General features: G+C 46.2%; 1 protein-coding gene across 4 annotated transcripts in view; it reads right to left on the bottom strand.

Moving 5' to 3' along the window:
* Window positions 1-15,097, bottom strand: part of CDC42BPA (CDC42 binding protein kinase alpha) — a 322,688-nt gene that overhangs the window by 12,843 nt on the left and 294,748 nt on the right. For all 4 annotated transcript variants that reach the window (XM_049635114.1, XM_049635113.1, XM_049635116.1 and 1 more), the window contains 8 exons: window positions 14,265-14,346; window positions 12,075-12,291; window positions 11,190-11,252; window positions 9,753-10,346; window positions 7,828-7,925; window positions 5,150-5,234; window positions 3,011-3,134; window positions 2,203-2,320 (listed from right to left, as the gene is read on the bottom strand). In XM_049635114.1, the coding sequence (XP_049491071.1) occupies window positions 2,203-2,320; window positions 3,011-3,134; window positions 5,150-5,234; window positions 7,828-7,925; window positions 9,753-10,346; window positions 11,190-11,252; window positions 12,075-12,291; window positions 14,265-14,346 (1,381 nt within the window). The remainder of the gene's footprint in view (window positions 1-2,202; window positions 2,321-3,010; window positions 3,135-5,149; window positions 5,235-7,827; window positions 7,926-9,752; window positions 10,347-11,189; window positions 11,253-12,074; window positions 12,292-14,264; window positions 14,347-15,097) is intronic.

Raw genomic sequence — 15,097 nt, forward strand, 5'->3', positions numbered from 1 at the left:
ATGTGCCAAAAATAAATCTTCCGGAGGTAGAATATTATTCTTGTGTTCACCGGGAGAAATCCCTGCCCTTTACTGGCGGCACCCCACGATGACGGAAGGAAATGACAAGGAGCAGCCCGTATTTCTAAGTCATCTGTGCCACTTCTCCTCTCGGCGTGCTAGATGTGCATAAAGGGCTCACATCCGATTCAGGAGAGAAAAGACTCCCTCCTCCTCACACTCTCTCCCACATTCAGGAGGCAAACAACCCTATATCGGTATCAATTTTGGTACAAAGGAAACAGAACTAAGTTTCTAAAGATCTCCAATAAACTCTCTAAGCTCGTATTTCCCAGGAAAGCAGTACTGATATGAGAAGTGAAAACAGAAAAATGTCCAGGGTGCACGCTGCTCTTGGCTCGGATGGCAGGTGGCTTTGGTGCCCGAAGTTCTTGCACGGTTACGGTTGATGAATTTAATTCATCTTAAGTTTTGGAAATAGTTCATTAAATACAGATAATTCCATCTCAGTGGAAAGGACATAAAACCTGAGAACATATTAAAATATCACGAGCTTTTCAACAAGCATTTATGTGTATACACGGGTACACGTATCATCGTTAATTTTTTTCAGACCTGCACACTACTGCGTTCTTTCCCAATGTCTACCCCAAGACAAACCCAGGTCTGGGGGACAGTGTATTAAAACTACTGGCTGGGTGATGAAATGGACGTCTACAACAGCCCCAGCTTGTATGTCCCTGGCTAGTAAAAGAAAGTCAGGTGGAAATAAAATAAGGCTAAGACACAGGTTTCAAAAATTTGCACCAATTTTTCGTCCTGGAAACACAAGGTGCTTACATGGCAAGAAAGGAACGGAACACACATTAAAAACTGGACCGCACTGTAGGACAAAGAGGCACCTGTGTCCGTGACAAAAAGAGCCCACGAGGCAGTCACGGGTTAACACAATCAGTGACGACAAACGCTAAAATGAAGAGGTCTGATGGGAATACGTGACCAGCACAGAAGGCCACGCGTCATGGAGTCAGGTGCGGGGAAGAATCTCCCAGAAACGCTATCGGAACTGGTTTTGCTCAGTCATTACCACCAGCCCCTATTTCGAACAAAAAAATGAAGAGAGATTTCTTTTACTTGAAGTGCTGAGGGGGTAATGGGAGATGATGCGCTGACAGAGAGTTCTTAGAGTGTTTGAAATCTGCTATTTCGATTCCACGTGCTTATTCGGGGGGTGTGATGGCCAAGTCCTCCTGTGTAGGAAGGCCTGAAAAACTTCTAGAACATTAGCAAACTGGTTTTTCACCTGATGGAGGAAGGCTACGAAGCAGAGGAATATTTTGGGAACTTTGTGAACCCCTGAAACTCCTTCACCTTAAGGAATGCTTGATGGCACATTAAACTAGATCACCTAGCATTTTTTCCTGTCGGTGATAAGATATTCGTGTCTCCTGTCACAGCAGAGCTGGCAACGTGGCGAGAGGACAGACTCCCTCAGAGAGAGCCTGGGTCCAGATTCACAGTCTGAACGCCACCACCAGTGATCAGAAGGGCCGTATGAAGTTTTAATAGTTTGCTCAGGTACCGTGATACCAAAATGCTAAGTATGCACAGAGCCTGGAAAATTCCTAACTCCACTAGTATTCTTAATTTCAACCTAATAGGTCCAAGAATCCAATCTTCACGTGACAAACCAGTCTGCCTATGTTGTACTTTTGTGTGGAAGACAGGCCAGGCGACACGTGTGTAATCGGGGAAAGGAAAGAGATCTGGTTGCCCAACCAGGCAACAGGTGTGACCGTTAACGACCGGGCCGACGGGGTTCTGTGCAGGTGGGAAAGGCCGAATATCTGTACGGAACTGCCGAAGCTGAGTGAAACGTCAGCATTTGGTGAGCGAGCTCCGGATCCCGGTGCAGATCCTCTCCCGACCCGGCAGTGTGCTCCACCAGCAACTGGATGCGGGGCGAGTTTACGGGGTGTGCAGCTAAGAACCGGATCTGTCTGGTTCTCCACAGATGCCCAGCCGCGGTGTTTTTCTCCCGAGCGTCATGTGCCCAGAGTGCTACGGGGACACAGCCTCTCATCGTCACGTTTGCGTATCCCGTTAAGCCTACGTACGTGTGCGGGCACGCACGTGTCCGCGTCTTCTCCCCCTCTGCCCCACTGGTAACCCCGCTCCCGTCTGCCCTCCCATTTCTCTTACCATGGGCAGGTCTTTTAGGATCTGTATCCCATCTCCTGGGCCCATGTGTGCTATGTGGTTAAAATTAGTTGGGTTAGAAATTAATTTATTTCTCATTTCTGGATCTCGCAGCATCTCTCTGTAAGATAAAACACCCGTTTAGACACTTTTTCTGGGCTCGATCTCATTAACTTTAGAAAACAATGAGGCATCCTTTATTCACAAAAATAAAACTGTGAAATCAAGTTTAGCCAGGACAGAATTAACAATAAGATACACTCAGTTGAAACTTAGAAGCTTTTCTTTTAAACACAAGATCTTATGCTTTTTGGTGGGAAAATAGAGAGGGTTCTCTCAGTACTCACATGCCAAAGCTCTATTTTACAGACAGTCCTGGCCATTTTCTGCAGGCCTTTTAAAATCACTGATAACACTTTAGAGATGTTTTTACCCGTAACTGGAAATATTACCAGCCCACTGGCTGTTTACTCTCGAAGAGAATGGTTAATCTGAAGTTCTCAGGCCTGTGCCCATGTGCTACATGCAGTTAGGATCTGTTTTACGTTGAGCAAAGGCTCACATTCTAAAAACCGCAAGTATTTCACGCACACGGAGAAACGAGCGCAAACGTGCTTCAATCCAGCGCGTACATTTGGAGAGTGTTAATCAAAGTCACACCGAGAAGCACGCTCGTCACTGTGGTGTGTGACACCACAGAGGGATGACAGATTTTCAGAGACCCCATCTTCCTTCCAAATCACTAACGCTCCGTCACCCACCAGCCCCGCAGAGGCCCCGACGACGGGCACGACCCCGCTCGCCCCCCTACCTCCTCTGCTGCAACCTCTCGTCCTCTGGGACCCGGAAGGAATAGCGTCGCTTATTGTTAATATTTCTAACCATCTGCTTCCGACTGTTATCTGATGTTTCGGGAACCACCAGCTCATCCCCTTCTGTTAAAAGAAGACAAAGACCGGTGGCGTTCTTTGAAGCGCTAAAATGCTTTTTATCCGTTAATCTCCAAGACAGCACAAACGGGAATCAGTTGTCCAATGTACGCAATTTGCATTTTTAAATGATGATACGGTAAGTAATAATTCAAACGGGACACATGTACACAGGGATACGCCAAGATGAAACCTAGCTTACAAAGTATATTTTCACTTCCTATCTGATTACAAACATACAGTGGCACAATCCTAGCAGAAGAAAAGGAAAATGCAGTTGCCTGGGGGTCCTGTCGCCTTGTGCCCTCCCCACCCCCCCATCTCTCTATCCTGTCTTCTCTCACCTTCCAGGTACTGGTTCCAATGGCTTAGGGTGTTAAAAAAAAAAAAACTCCCATTACGCTACACAATCATCAGGCATAAATGGTAAAGTATTCACATAAATGATCGTTAAAATTCTTTTTACATAATAAAACATTTCCTTTTGTAACATCCAGTCTGCTAGATGTGGGTAAGGACAAAAACCTGGGCTCCCACCAGCTTCCTTTATTAAAGGCAAGACTCTGTTGCTGTTTCTACCCCTCTGATCTTGGTGGGGCCAGGATACTTAATCGTATGCACCTGGCATCCGGTTTCAGCGTTCATAACCTAGAAGTAAACGACCGTCCGCCAAGGGCTCCCCGGACATGCTGAAATTTGTGAACACGCTCTAGGAATAAGAGAGACAGCTGTGTTCACACAACACGAGGGACGCCATTCTCTAAGGAACAGGAGAAAAGCCAACCTGGAGAATTTTTAACACCCACAAAGCTGAAGAGAGGGAAAGGCAAGCCAAGGCCGCGGGTTAGCAGAAAAGCAGTATTTTTCTCATATCCTGATAATGCAGCTTCATCAGCTTGCTTTCCTAACTATGTGTGAAACACGATTTTGGAATGTGAGAATCGTGCGGCCGGGGTACGTCTGGGTCCCGGTGGCCGTGGGGGACGTGGGACAGCCAGAAGGAGGACTGCAGCAACACTGAGCCCTGAGAGAGGAAGGCCAGAGGCAGCCAGAGAAAAGGCGAGGGCCCCTCCCTCCCCTTCCCAAGGACAAGACACCTGTACTGAAATCCTGCCAGGCTTTCCCTCTCCAAGCCCGCCCCGCGTCCAGCCTAGGGCAGGAGGAGGAGTGGAAAGATGCGGAAACACGAGTGGAAAGAGGCTTTATCCTACAGACGTGGACTGGGAAACGGACACGTTCTGTGATCATCACGGCCACACACGGTGAGAACAGGTGCAGCCGACCCTACGTGAATGTTGTGACTTCCTCTAAGAAACAGACACAAATGAAGTACAGGCCCTGGAGGTGGAGAGGCTTACAGCTCAAGTGCAGAAGCTTCGTGGCGAAGCCATCGCTGAGTGGCAATCATTTCTAAAATCCGAATCTCCTCTCTCCTGTCGTGGTGGAATGTCCCCAGGCAGGACCTCTGCTACAACCACCAGTCTGTCAGCCAAGGGCCCTCCAGGGCCGAGCGACCTCCACGTGACTGTGGACACCGCCCGCGCCCTCTGGCTCCCGTGCCCCCTCTGGACTCTGGCGGCCCTGCCCGTGCGGCCACGGGCACTCGCCAAGTTCTAGGCCCCGGGTGCCCTGGCAGATGATGTACTCCTGAAGTCCCCAGTCAGAGTTCTGCATGAGTTTTCACAATTGCAGTGCCATAGACTTGGGTTAGGTTTTACAGCATTACTAGTACAGCAAATGCTGCTTTCAGGCATACTTTCTGCACTTAATTCAGGACTCCCCAGAGAAATCAGGTACGTCAGCAACAAGTATTTTGTGTACATAGCTAGATTAGACAGAATGACTTTCTATCCAGACATTTAACTGAATATATTGAGACCATGATAGTAGCCAAGGTCACAGACTTCGGAGTAAGAGGAACCTGGGTTTAAATGTGGCCTCTGCCACTTATTATCTCCGGGCAGTCAGCTCAGAGAGAGTATTTCCTTTGAAGCTATCGTATTAACGTTATATTTTCTTACCTGCCATCTTATTTTTGAAATATATTAATCTAATTGTCTCCAACCCTAAAAGGTTTAATGATCCTTCACTGTTTAAGGGTCGAACCTAAGATAAGAATAAAAAAATAAAATTAGCATTTCAGTAAAACCCGCAAGTGGAACCATAAAACTTTAGGCCTATTTGTAAAGCACACCCTATTAAGACCTTCCATTTATCCATCCCCTTCAGAATATAACGCTCTCAGAAAATCAACATTAATTCTGATGGGGAAGGCATATAAAATGATGTAATTTTAACAAAAAGTTATAATGACAACATTCTAAAGAAAGAATATTCTGGGGGAAACAGTAGAAATACATTTAAATCTTTTAAAAAAATTTTTAATGTTTATTTTTGAGAGAGAGACACACACACACACACACACGCACACGCACACGCACACACACACAGAACTCGAAGCAGGCTCCAGGCTCTGAGCTGCCAGCACAGAGCCCCAAGCAGGGCTCGAACTCACAAACCAGAAGATCATGACCTGAGTTGCAGTCGGACGCTCAACCGACTGAGCCACCCAGGCACCCCTAAATACATTTAAATCTTAAATTTGACTTTTTAAAGCCATTAGTGACTAATTATACTAAGAAGATATTAACACAGCTACTTTATGAACCTGAAGTGGGACTAAATGTCCACATATGATGGGGATGAAACTGTATCACCGGGGAGGGGGGCGCTGTCACTAAGTGGTGACAGAGCACCTGCTCATGTATGTGGCACAGAGAAACGGAGTCCCCACCTCACACCACACACACCCCAACTCCACAGGTTCATGACATTAATGTAATAGGCACACCTTTCAAACGTTTGGAATAAAATACAGATCATGTCTTTATGACCTTGAGTTACGAAAGAGTTTCTTAACAGAAAAAACATGATGACATTAAAATTTAGAACAGTAAGTTTTTAGCAAAATAATATAATTCATCATTATTTTATCAAAATATATGCTTGGCAAAATGCACCATAAAACTAGGTCACAAATAGAAAAGATTTACCCCATCCCTTTCCCAGTATTTATAATATATAAAAAATTTCAATAAGTTAATAAGGAAGAACAAACAGAAAAATGAGCGAAAAGCATGAATAGGTATTTCACAGAATTTAAGAACGAATAAACATACAAAAGATTCTCAACAACACAGTTAATTGGGGATGTGCAAATTAATGCTTCAGTGAGACAGCATGTTGTAACCATTTATAAAGGTTATAAAACTACGAATCCTGAGAATGGCAAGGTCAGGGAAGATGTGGGTGAGGAGGCACTCCGGTTACTGCTGGGGGGAGGATGAGCTGGTACAATTACTCTGGAAAAGAATCTGACACTATCTTGTAAAGCTGAACCCCTGTGTTCCCCGTGCCCCATCAATCCCACTCCTGGACACGTGACTTAGAGAAACACAGGCATCGGTGTTCACAGTAGCAAAACCTGGAAAATAATTCACGTGTCTGCCAATCAGACGATGGAGGAATGAACTGATCTAGTCACTCAAAACAGTATTTTATAGCGGTGAAAAACGATGCACTATTTACGGCACACGTAATCACACAGACGGACCCTGGAATATGCATGAAGGAAGGAAGGCAGAGAACACACAGTGTAACATTTTCACAAAGCTCAAAGGCAGACAGAACTGAACAATACAAAACCAAACAAGTGTTTAGGAATATTTAAATATGCCAAAAAAAAAATCTGTATTTTAAGAAAAGCAAAGGGATGATACAGGCAACATTCAGGATAGTGATTTCCTCTGGAGAGGGGCTGGGGGGTGGGATGAGGGACGGGTACGCAGGTAGAAGCAGGGATGTTGGTAATATTCTGGCCCTGAGTGAGCTGTTAATAATTATCATGCTTCACAAAGCTCCTATTCTTTCATATATACTATACGATTTACATGATAAAATGGAAAATAAACGTAATTAGCCCCCAAATGCAAACCAGAGGGCCGTATTTGGGGTGCTTTCCCTGAAGTGGGAGTATTTCCAAGAGTTTTCACGGCTGATGTCCTTAGGCATTGGGGCGGACCTTGAAATCTGACCTTGGCTACTTTCTCGTCCCCCCCCATAAACCCTGCCCCCAGTGGACGATGCAAGCTATGCACGTCTACGTGAAACTTACTCCTCACCCACACAGAACAGTTGTTGCATGCTTGTAAAAATTCTCTGTTGCCACAGGGAAAATCATGTTCTATGAGGAGCATAAACACCTTTATTTTTTAACGATGAGATATTTGCACACATTTGGGCTCTCAGTTTAGTCACTTTTCCAGCCTGTGGGGTCTGTCTCACAGGATTACCACCTGCACGCCACAATGTGGACGACAGCCACAAGGAAGAATGACAGCCCCCCCCCCCCATCCTGAAGCACGTGTGAGGTGGAGGGTACGCTCCAGCCTCTCGTTACCACGATGCTCTCACGATGACGCAGCGAAACACGGTGACACTGAATGTGACAAAAATACTATGGTGTTGAGCTACTCATAAAATTAACCGGCTTAACTTCTGCTTCTACCTTTTTTCTCTTAGCAGAATCCCAAATTACCAACTGCCAGAAAGCGCTCGAGTAGTGAAAAGGAGCCAGCTGGTCCCATCAGCGGTTCACTCCACTCATTAGTCTGCTAGCCCGTTTTTGGCGTTAAGTTACCTTCTTGAGCGGGAGAGTCTGAATCCATTCCATGGAGTTCACATCGAAGATGTCAACTGCGTTTTCACTGTACACGGAGAGATACGGTGCATTGTAGCCTGCGAGAAGGGAAGGAGGGACAGTGGCTAATTACTTCTCTCTTGCTCTCGCTCGCTCGCTCTCTCTCTGAGCGAGAGCGAGCACGAATGCACGTGCAAGCAAGCCTGGGAGGGCAGCGAGAGAGGGAGAGAATCTTCAGCAGGCTCTGTGCTCAGGGCAGACTCTCACGAGGGGCTCGATCTCACGACTCTGAGATCACGATGTGAGCTGACGCTAAGAGCGGGACGCTTCACCGACTGAGCCACCCAGGCGCCCCGCACTTCTCTGTCTAACCCTTCAACACAAAACATTCCGAGAGGTCTACGCTACATAACCGTGGAACGGAATCCCACCCAAATCCTACTGTGGTCATGCAGTAGCCGCATCCAATCATTTGGGAACAGGATATAAATCATAAACGAACAGTGGAGACGCTACGGGTCGGATGAGACGGCAGCTATAGGACATGAGGATTCATTCGGCTTATGCCGAGGGCGAAACGCTCCCTTGTCCAATGCTAGTTCTATAAAGGGACGTCCTCACGTCACGTTTTAAGTACCTGATTCCTAAACCAGTTAAGCTACTGACGGCGAAACAGCATCGACAGTGACACGAGCAGAGGGATGAGATGATCTACCTAAGATGGGGTCACGAATCGAATTACCGCCCACGCTACCCATACGACCCGGATACTCTCACTCTGACTCCGCACGGAAGTAATACTTTGCCTCGTTACCCGACTAGGTTACGAGACAGCCTTTATTCTGCATACGACACCACAGGTACAAGTACATAGTGTAGAAGAAACAAGACTTTTAAGAATAGATAGGGCTGGGTGGGTAGGATTCGAAGGATTTTTTTCTCTTTTTTTTTTCTAGATTCTCTCACTCTTCTGTAACAAGCACAAGAGCCTCCTAACTCTTCTCCCACTGAACCTCTAGGCTTGACGGTCTCCGTCCACCATCCCTCCTCACGGGGGCCAGTGGAAGAGGTTTCACGCCTCCTGACCCCAGTGCTCCCCCCACCCCGTGTTCTGAGATCCACCCTGTCTGGCCTCCGCGGGGATCTCGCTCTATTTCCTGGATTCGCCGCACACTCGAGCTTTCCCCGGTTCCCTGGTTTAGCATTCACACACGCTCAAGTGTCGTCCACTGAGGACAAAGCATCGGGGGTCAGGTACCCCTGCGCGTGCGGCTGGGGAACCCCACGCATCCGCCACAGGGCGACCACAACCCGCTGCTGTGTCTCGGCTGCAGGGGTCCTGCCTACCCCACTCTGTGCTCCGTGAGGGCAATGCCCTTGGCCGCTGAAATGGCACGTGACGGCATTCACTAATTCACTGATGTCCTCAGAGTTCTTGAAAGAGTGCACCAGGCAATCTTAAATATCCGTGTATTTAGACAAAACTATAAAACGGAGAAACACTTCTTACAGATGCTGCATTATACCTTTACATCAGCGCTTAAATAATTCACTTAGTAACTGCTTCTCCAGAGTAAGTCTTAGGAGCTGTTAATGCTCACAAGCACTGTATTTGGGGGGACCGTGAAGATAACTGCTTAGAGGTACTTCAAGGGACCAGATGGGTTAAAAAGCCAGCTAAGTAAAATATTCCACAGAAAGATCAGCTTCAACTCCGGACAAGTTAAGGTCAGCCCTGCTGGCCTAAGGTCTAACTCACGACAGAGAGTCACTTTGCACAAACGACACAATTAGTACTTAGGCAAAACCTTAAGGAGGACTTAGAAAAACAAGCCGGTGTTTACAGTGAATATATTTAGGAAACGAGGCTGAAGGAAAAGGAAAGAGACACAGAGGGCAAATGGCCAAAAGTAAGAGACTCTTACAGCAAGAGGAGGGATTCGCTGGCCACATGAGCTCCTGCTGTCTGGATCTCCGGCCCTGGCAGTCCGTGTATATCCCGATGCTGTTAAAACACAGCAGGTACTCCTTACTGGAGATCTCAACTGCACAGATGGCGTCCATCGGCTGATGTGTGATGAAGGACAGCGTGTGGTCGTTTGAGTGGAGCATGCTGTACGGACCCCCTTCTCCATTCAAGGGGTATCTCAGGAATCCCGACTGGAATCCCACGCACAGCTGTTCGCTGAAGACCGCCATCCACTGCACGTTACACGGGACTTGGATTTCCTTAAATTTTCGGTGACGGGTCTTGCTCTGAAATAGTTCGTAACAGAGGACCTGCCTTTTCATAGCCACGCACAGGCACGTGAGAGCTCCGTGGCACACCTTGCCAGAAGTTATGGTCTGACACCCTTTCGTCTCCGCCAGCTTGTAAAAATCGGTCTCTCGTCCGTCCAAAGCTGACATGGGAAAAAGGCGCACGTGACGATTTCGTCCTGAGATCACAGCAACAAGCTGATCATTTGGAATGAGTTCAATCTGATGGATCTTCTTATTGTCACCGACTCTGATAATTTCTGTGCAAAGAACAGTAATAAATCAAATGCAGAATGACGCTTTAGTGATTACTTCTATCCCAATTACACTCAAAAGGATAGCTCAACTTATAATGAAGACACGGACACACACACACAGAAGAGTAAGAGACCAGAATCATGTGGAGAAAGAGGGAGATAATTCTACCCATTACAAGGTGACGGCACACGCCCACAGTGAGGTAAGGCAAAGGGTCCCTGTGTGATAAAGCGTGCCACATCTCCAGGAAAAACCTTTTTACTGGCACTAAATTCTCAGGAACTTCGCCATGGCGCTCCTGTTTTAGAAACTGAGGGAAGACTTATTTCACTGAACGTATTCTAGGGGCCGCAAATGCAGTTTAAATGCATTGTCTTCCCACGATCGCACTTGATATAAAGATAGGACACTGATAAATTGGTTCCTTTTTATTTCCCTCGGTATTTAATTTGGCCCTGGAAAAAAAAACTCTTTTGTATTAAATGCGGGAGAAAATCCCCCAACAGTGAACACACACTTGAATGACGGCTACTTCTAACACTAACAGAGCAATGAGAAAGTCCGGCTGTATCGTTCACGTCCCGTCCTGAGACGTGCAGGCTGTTTGTGGAGCACTGGTGCTGAATCAGTGACACAAGAAACACAACGCACACTTGAAAGTTTAAGAACTCGGGAGGATTAAAGAAGTTCAAAAATTATCTTTTGATTTATCAACACATCAAATTAGGTCTGGAAAATTTCAATTACAGAATAAATCAGACCAAATCCTGCTCTTCCTAGAAATTAGAATTTTTCTAACGACATAGGGTTGAAAGTTACTCCGCAATGATTAAGTTTTCTCTTACCATCTTTCGTGACGTGCACGACAAATAACCCTTCTTCATTTCCCAACGCGATCCTTTCATGGTCTACAGAAGACACGAGTACGAAACACTGTTAACAGGCAAAGCTGTGTACAACTAATACAACAAAATGGATAATAAATGTGGTGCAAAAACACTCTAATAAGGAACTTAAAAATAGGAATAAAAATTTGTACTGTTAAGTTTCCTTTCAGATGACAGCAGTAAATATTACCTCATGTCTTTTTTAACAGATCATTAGAAAGTGTATCGATACTTATAAAAAGAAGCAAACGTTTATTCAATAGAGGGTGACAAAAAGAGAAAACATCTAGTTTGCTAGTGCCCCGGGTCCACTTCTTATTTTGGGAGGGAGAAACTGCAGAAGGCATCTGGACGCTACTCATTAACTTTTCACTATTTACTAGGAAGTAACAAAAGAGTTGGATGTGTGCCAGTAACATGACAGAAATTTAAACGTCCAGACCCAGAAACTGCTCTCTCTTGAGGGCATTTGCTATGCAGGGCATCCCGTCACGGGCCCCACGTGACCGAAACCTCCTAACTTCTGCGAGGTCATCAGAAGCTGCATCCTACCCAGGAAACTTATGCTTTAAGCAGTTAAATAGTTGGTTCTAAGTCGCACAGCAGAAAACAGATCGTTCACAGGTTCATCTTTAGCACTGTTTCTTCCAGAAGAAAACGCACTCGGAAAGCACTTCTCCTCGTGTACTTTCTCGTGTACTCACTCAGCAGACATTCACTGCGTGTGTGGGGCACGGCGCCTGCCATGCTGGACGCGGGGGATCCCTGGATGCAAGCCAGCCCTGCTCCCGGGGTAGGCTGCTCAACAGCTATGCTAACACGGTCCACGGCGCCAGTCCATACCTATGATCGCAGCCGCCTGGGTGGTTTTAATGAGCGGCAGAGTGCTGTCATAAGCCTCCTTGGGGACGTAGACTGAGCGGTCTCGGAACTTGTTTTTCTTCAAAATCTTGTGCAGCTCGCTGAGCACGCCCACCCACCTGTTCCTCTCGCTCTCGCTCTCCGCGAGCATCAGGACCGAACACCTGCTGTCTGACGCCGAGAGCTGGGAGGCTGTGACCTAGGACAGTTTAATCAGCCTGTGTTAGGAAACAGACACGCTTCGAGCAGGTTTCGTGCCGATGCTACTTTGTTTAGCTCTGGCCAACAAGGTGAACACTCACGAAATGATCCCTTCCAGAGTTCAGCTTTTCCTAATCAGAATAACAACTAGTCTTAGCATTAAGATTCATGACAAAGCAAAGGTAGCAGATACCTTTCTCTATCTATCTATCTATCTATCTATCTATCTATCTATGTATCTATCATTTACTTAGTTACAGCAGGTACCATTTTAAATGTTAATAACTATTTTTATTTTCTTTGCTATGGCGTGCTGAGTGCCACCACTAAGAAATGCATCACCCATATTCCTAGATCAACAGCACCTGACATTTACTGGGTTAAGCGTGAGCACTGCTCAAAGCCCTGCATGAGCACTGAGGCAGGTACCCTACTGGATCCTGAGCGTACATCTGAGGGAACTGTGATGCAGGGATGTACCGTCCCCACGGACGCCCCGCCAGACCGGGTCCCGCGTCCACGCTCACGCACACTACCCACCATACTGGTTGGTTCTCAACTTCTTTTTAAAAGTCAGAAATGTTCAGAAATAAACTTAACGTTCTTTGCCACTTCATAACACACAGAATCTTAGGGAAGATCAGATCACTTGTGTTCGTATTTAAACGAAGATTTAGCATTGTACAAACAGCACTTATAATCAGAGCAGATTTGAATTTCACATACATGTGATTTAAGCAGCAGTGACAGTAAAGTCCAACTGTGTGAACCAGCTACAGGCAACTGGGCCTCCCTAGGCTCCCCTGGTGACCGTCCTTAGATACATATTCATAGACAAACACTAAGTAGTGGGCATAACGTTAGGGCAGTAGTCTTTTTTTTTTTTTTTTTTATGTTTATTTACTTATTTTGCGAGGGAGCATGAGCTGGGGAGAAGCAGAGAGAGAGACAGAGAGAGACAGAATCCCAAGTAGGCTCCACACTGTTAAGTGCAGAGCCCGACGTGGAGCTCGATCTCACCATCAGATCATGACCTGAGCTGAAACCAAGAGCTGGACGCTTAACCAACTGAGCCACCCAGGTGCCCCTAAACCTCTATTGTCTTAATCCGCCAATTCAAGATGGTCCTGTGGGAGGGCAGACAGCCATCAGAGATGGTTCCCAACACTTCTTCCTATGGAATTGCATTCTTGTCATCAAGCTGTGCCGTCTATTGTCCCTCCCCTTAAATCCAGGCTGGCCTCATGACGTACTCTGACCAACAAAACGCACAAGAGTTATTATGCCTGTCTTAGGCCTGGTCCTCAAAAGTTCTGGAAGCTTCTTTTGTCCTCTTGGAGGCCAGCCATGCAGAGCTCAGCCAGTGACCGAATGAGAGACCGACTGCATGGAGAAAGTTCTCAGAGATCGCCCAGCAAACAGCCAGCAGCAAGGCCCCAGGTATGGGGGCAAGGTCATTTTGGATATTCCAGCCCCAGATGAGCTCATGTGAGTAATCTGAGCTGACACCACTCAAATCGTATAGCTGACAGAAAGAATGGTAAAAAATAAATCATTACTGGCTTAAGCCACTAAGTTTTGGAGTAGCTAATTACAAAGCAATAGAAATAAAACATTAGTTTTTTAAATGAGATTTTAAAAGAAACCTCTGTTTTCCAAAAACTTGAGAAACCTCACACTTGTTCGATTTTCCATGTTGCGTATTTATTTGAAAATTGAATTGTGGCTCAAAAATATCGCCCAAGATGAAACCTATTTTAGAAGCCAAATATTCAGGCTTTCCTCAGGTCTTTTACTAATGAAATATTTACTTAGCACTAATTGTCTATACATTCAAGCACTGGGGGATATGAAACACATTAAGGAATTGGGTCCTATTCCTAGTTAGGCTTATGATCTATACGGATGGACGAGATATATATTCACTAAGAACACGTAATTCAGTGACCAAATTACAGCACGCATACTTACTCTAAATATACAGGGTATATCTTTCCGACTTGCATGAATTACATCAGAGGCCAAGACTGAACTCACAGAAAATTCTTCATCCCTGAAGGAAAAGTAAAACATTAAAAGTCAGCATATGTGGGTATGTGTGTGGTGTTCGGTAGGTATATCCATAGAACACACACGAAGCAATCCTCAAAAGCTACTCGCACAAAATGTCCAAATTGAATTTTTAAAACCATTTGGCTTTTCCGTCATTGTAATGGATACTGCCCGAAGTAACTTGTCAGGAGTAACTTAACGGGGGTAATTATACAAGAGCTAGGAACGACTGCTGGCTACAGTTGCCAGGCCAGAACGTGTACATGGGGAAGGAGGACCTGAACCTGGGAAGGTCTCCAGAGTCTCCAGAACACTGGACCCTCTTGCCTCCCGCAATACATCTCAAGTGCCCACAACACAGCTTATCTCACATCTCACTGTTCTGTCGACGCCTGAGACAGAATTCCTCCACAATAATCTATTCCTCGTGATTTCCTCAACTGGGTTCCTGGTATCATCCTCCTCTTGGTCTTAAAGACTTGGGGCTCTAGTCTTGTCTTTGACTCTTCTCCTTATCCTTCCTGCACCTAGTCCCTTGGCAGTCTCTGTGGGACTTTCCTGGCCACCTCTTCATATTCCTTATCTGGGGGGAAGACAGCGTGGCTGAGGTGCTCGTATGAAACGCCAGTGTGTGCCAGAGCCGGAAACCGTTCTGAACACTGGAGAAAGAGCTGGGCGGAGGCCCCTGTGGGAGTCATCAGCGCGGAGGTGCTTTGGGGGTACTAAGTCACTCGAGGGGAGCCTGGGAGCTA

This window comes from Panthera uncia, chromosome F1 (assembly GCF_023721935.1).
Source record: "Panthera uncia isolate 11264 chromosome F1, Puncia_PCG_1.0, whole genome shotgun sequence".
In the NCBI taxonomy this organism is placed as follows: domain Eukaryota; kingdom Metazoa; phylum Chordata; class Mammalia; order Carnivora; family Felidae; genus Panthera; species Panthera uncia.